This window comes from Oenanthe melanoleuca, chromosome 5 (assembly GCF_029582105.1).
Source record: "Oenanthe melanoleuca isolate GR-GAL-2019-014 chromosome 5, OMel1.0, whole genome shotgun sequence".
NCBI lineage: Eukaryota > Metazoa > Chordata > Aves > Passeriformes > Muscicapidae > Oenanthe > Oenanthe melanoleuca.
Window position 1 is genome coordinate 37,203,637 of NC_079339.1, and position 3,432 is coordinate 37,207,068.

Sequence of the window (3,432 nt, forward strand, 5' to 3'; positions counted from 1 at the left end):
CCCCAGTCAGAATTTGGAATGGTTTCAGGCTAACGGAAAGATTGGTTTAATTCTGAATCCCGTCTTAGTGGCTCTAAGGAAGACATTGCCGCTTAAAACGCAAAGTCGTGGGGAGCGGGGGGTCTCCAGAGAGGGAGACTCCAGGCTCACGCTTCTCGTAGGAATTATCACGGCGTTTTCAGTGAGATGCTTGCAGCAAAATTTATTTACTGTTTACCGGCTCATATAGATAAAATAAACGAATATGGAAGTCAAATTCGACTGTAGACAAGTATTTAAGATTTTATAGCATACGAGGTAATCCTACGAAACAGGAATAGTTTTGAACCGTCACAACTACACTTATCCGCCGGGAGAAACTTACTTGCCAAAAATCATTTTATTAGTCACTGGAAGAGTCAGCTATTTTAGAATACACTAGGTCGCTAAGATGATCATTAATTTTTAACAAGGAATCTCTCGAACAGGAGGAGGAGGAGCAGAGGTTTTACAAAATTCGCGCCTCACGCGGCATCCTCGCCCTCGGGTGAGGCCGGCGGAGGGGAGCGTGGCCCCGGCCAGCTCCGTCCGGGCCTTTGGCCGCCCCGGAGCCGCGCTCCGCCGCCCGGCCCGCCCGGGCCCGGCCCGCGGTGCCCCGGCGCCTTCCCCGCGATGCAGCCCGGGGCTGGGGCGGGCCGCCCCCGCCCGTGGGATGAGTCCGGCCCCAGAGGGCAAAGCGCCGCTGTCACCATCCCCAGGAGACCACGGCGGGGTGCGCTAAGTGCTGGTACGCGGGGAAGACGCCGAGGGCGGCGGCGGGCGGGCAGGCTCGGTAGCCCTGCAGGGCGAGGGCGGCCTGGGCGCTGCATCCCGCCAGGGCGCAGCCCAGCTTGGGGCGCGCCGCGGGCGCCGGCGGGCTGGAGGGGCAGCCGCGGCAGGGCTCCCCGTCCCGCACCAGCACCGGCACCACCACCCGGCGCAGCAGGGCGGGCGGGCGCGGCTGCGGGCTGCCGGGGCCCTCGCTTCGCGCCCGCTTCATCTTGTAGCGGTGGTTCTGGAACCAGATCTTCACCTGGGTGGGGGTGAGGCTGAGCAGCCGGGCCAGCTGCTCCCGCTCCGGCGCCGAAAGGTATCGCTGCTGCCGGAACCGCCGCTCCAGCTCCAGCGTCTGCGCCTTGGAGAAGAGCACCCGCCGCTTCTTCTTCTTTTCCTCGGCCTCCGAGCCGCGGGCGGGGAGCGACCTTTGGGTGGAGTCGGGCAAGCTCATCTCCGGACCGCTCTCGTCGGAAGCTGGGGACAGCGAGTGGGTTAGAGAGAGGGAGCAGCCGGGGCCGGAGAGCGAAGCAGGCATCGAGGAGGCCGCCGAGAGCTGAAACGCCTGTCGCAGGGAGAGCCCCGGCTGTCTAGCGGGCCGGATTAATCCCAACAGTCAACGAGAGGTGTGAGCTAACCCCAGGAATACATCAAACCTAGCCCACGGGATGGAGAGGGCTGTCCTCCCGTGGGTGACCCGCTTTTACCCGCTGGCAATCCCCGCAGGGGCACGGCCGCTCCGCCTCGCACAGCCCGGGGATTGCGGGCTGCTAGTCCTCGTGTGCCCTGGCCACTGAAACAGAATATGGGGCTGCCTGATCCTTTCATAACTGCTTTTCACTCGCCGCTCAATTACCTTAATATCTAACTTATCTCGGTGGTGTTCCCGCACCCATTCAAAGGACGATCTCCCCCGGCGCACACACAGGTGTACAATAAACGCCGTATATCTGCAGCACAATTTGTGTGTGCGAGGTGCCACCAGTGTGCTACACAGCTGGGTTTGCGAGCTGCAGCCTGCCCGCCGCGGCGGCAGGTGCGCGGATCTGGGCGGTGGCGCGCAGGGCGCTCCGCGGCAGCTCGGGGAGGCGAGGCACGGAATGCTCGGCTTTCCTCTGCGGTGCGTCGGGTGGCCTCAAACCCTTCTGCACAAAAAACCGGGATTTCTTGCAATAGTGAAGCGGCGGTAAAAAAAAATAATCCGGAAAGTGGGTTTAAACGGTAAGCGCACAGAGAGAGGCGGACACAGCCTGAGGCTTTGGTTTCTGAGATAGCTGGGAACATGCACAGACCTACCAAAAAACTCCCCCTCAAAACCTCCCGAAATAACCCACAACAAAACCCAAACCCTCTTTTCTGTCTTAAAATCGTGGCCTGGATATTTCTGCAGGTTCGTTGTTGCAATTCAGTAATATTTTATAAAATTCCCAGCCTGTATTTCCCCGATCCTGTAGTCTATGTATACTGTCAGTTCGCTGCTTCGCATCTTCCTCAAAGGAAGGGGGTGGGGGGAAACAAATAAAAGGTAATTTTGCGGAGATGGAGAATTCCTGTCCGTTTTATACTCACAGGGATAGTGATTTCTGTCTGTTTCTATCCACCCTTGATACGGCGAGCCGCTGTAGTTCTCCGCTGAGTGGTGATGGTCAGAGGCTTGCTTTATGCTATTAGCATCCTGCTCTGGTAAATCCAAAATGCTCCTCACTGTAAAACTGATCCTGCCAGATGTGGCCATGGTAGATTGTGCACACCCCCCCAAAAAAAAATATCACCCCAAACCGAATCCCCTTCCTTAAAAGCTGAGAGAAAATTATTGTGTCCAGTTACTGGGGAACCTCTCGGATCAAGAGGACCTTCCTTTCCATCGCCACCTAACCCCAAATATTAGTGTCGTTTACAGAGGTGTCCTGTTTATATAAACAGTCCTCCCCACTGCAAACACTGCCTGCTTTCAAACCGTCCCTGTCTATAGGATGCTAAGTACCTGAATTAGTCAAGTGCTAAAGCCCTAATGGGAGTAGGTGTAACCCCCCCTCCCGCCACCCCCATGAGAGAATAACCCGTTACCTCCCAAAGACAGCAGGAAACAGGCGTCATCATTACATATTCTGTCTGATTAGCCAAAAGTGGGGACAGATAATGGTAATTGTTAGCAGTGAATAACATCTTGGGTGGCATGTGGATGACCAACAACCACCCCCCTCCATCCGCCACCGAAGCCACCAGCGTCCCTTCTATCCGCAGACAAAGTGAATCCTCCCAGGACATCCGCAGAGCATGCCGAGAGCCCCCTCCCCACTTCTCCTTCTTTATTTCCCCCCTCCCTTGCCTCTTTCTTTAAATCTGGAAGGAATTTAAGTCGTTATTTTTTATATTTGCCGGGCTGTTTGCAGTGCTATCCCAAATTCTCCTCTTGTTGGCAGGTTTCCTACCCTCCACGGGGCACTTTTCACACCTCGCCTGAGGTCTCGGCTGGGAAGGCTGGCGGGTGTGTACGTTAAGGAATGAGATCCCTGGGATAGGGTTTTTTGCGTCTCCTGGGCATGGTAGATGGAAGGTGTACCTTTTTCTCGAGAAAGATGGTGGGGGAGCTTGCTCGGTCCATAAGGAAGAGTCGGGAGAGGGGTAGGGGTGTTTTTT

General features: G+C 56.4%; 1 protein-coding gene across 1 annotated transcript; it reads right to left on the minus strand.

The window, feature by feature from the left end:
• Nucleotides 1-446: 446 nt before the first annotated feature.
• On the minus strand, nucleotides 447-2,527 carry NKX2-8 (NK2 homeobox 8). The gene is made up of 2 exons (XM_056493367.1): nucleotides 2,362-2,527; nucleotides 447-1,269 (listed from the first exon to the last, which is right to left on the minus strand). Exons 1-2 carry the CDS (start codon nucleotides 2,525-2,527, stop codon nucleotides 725-727), a joined length of 711 nt encoding a protein of 236 aa, XP_056349342.1. The 3' UTR covers nucleotides 447-724.
• Between the last annotated feature and the right edge of the window lie 905 nt (nucleotides 2,528-3,432).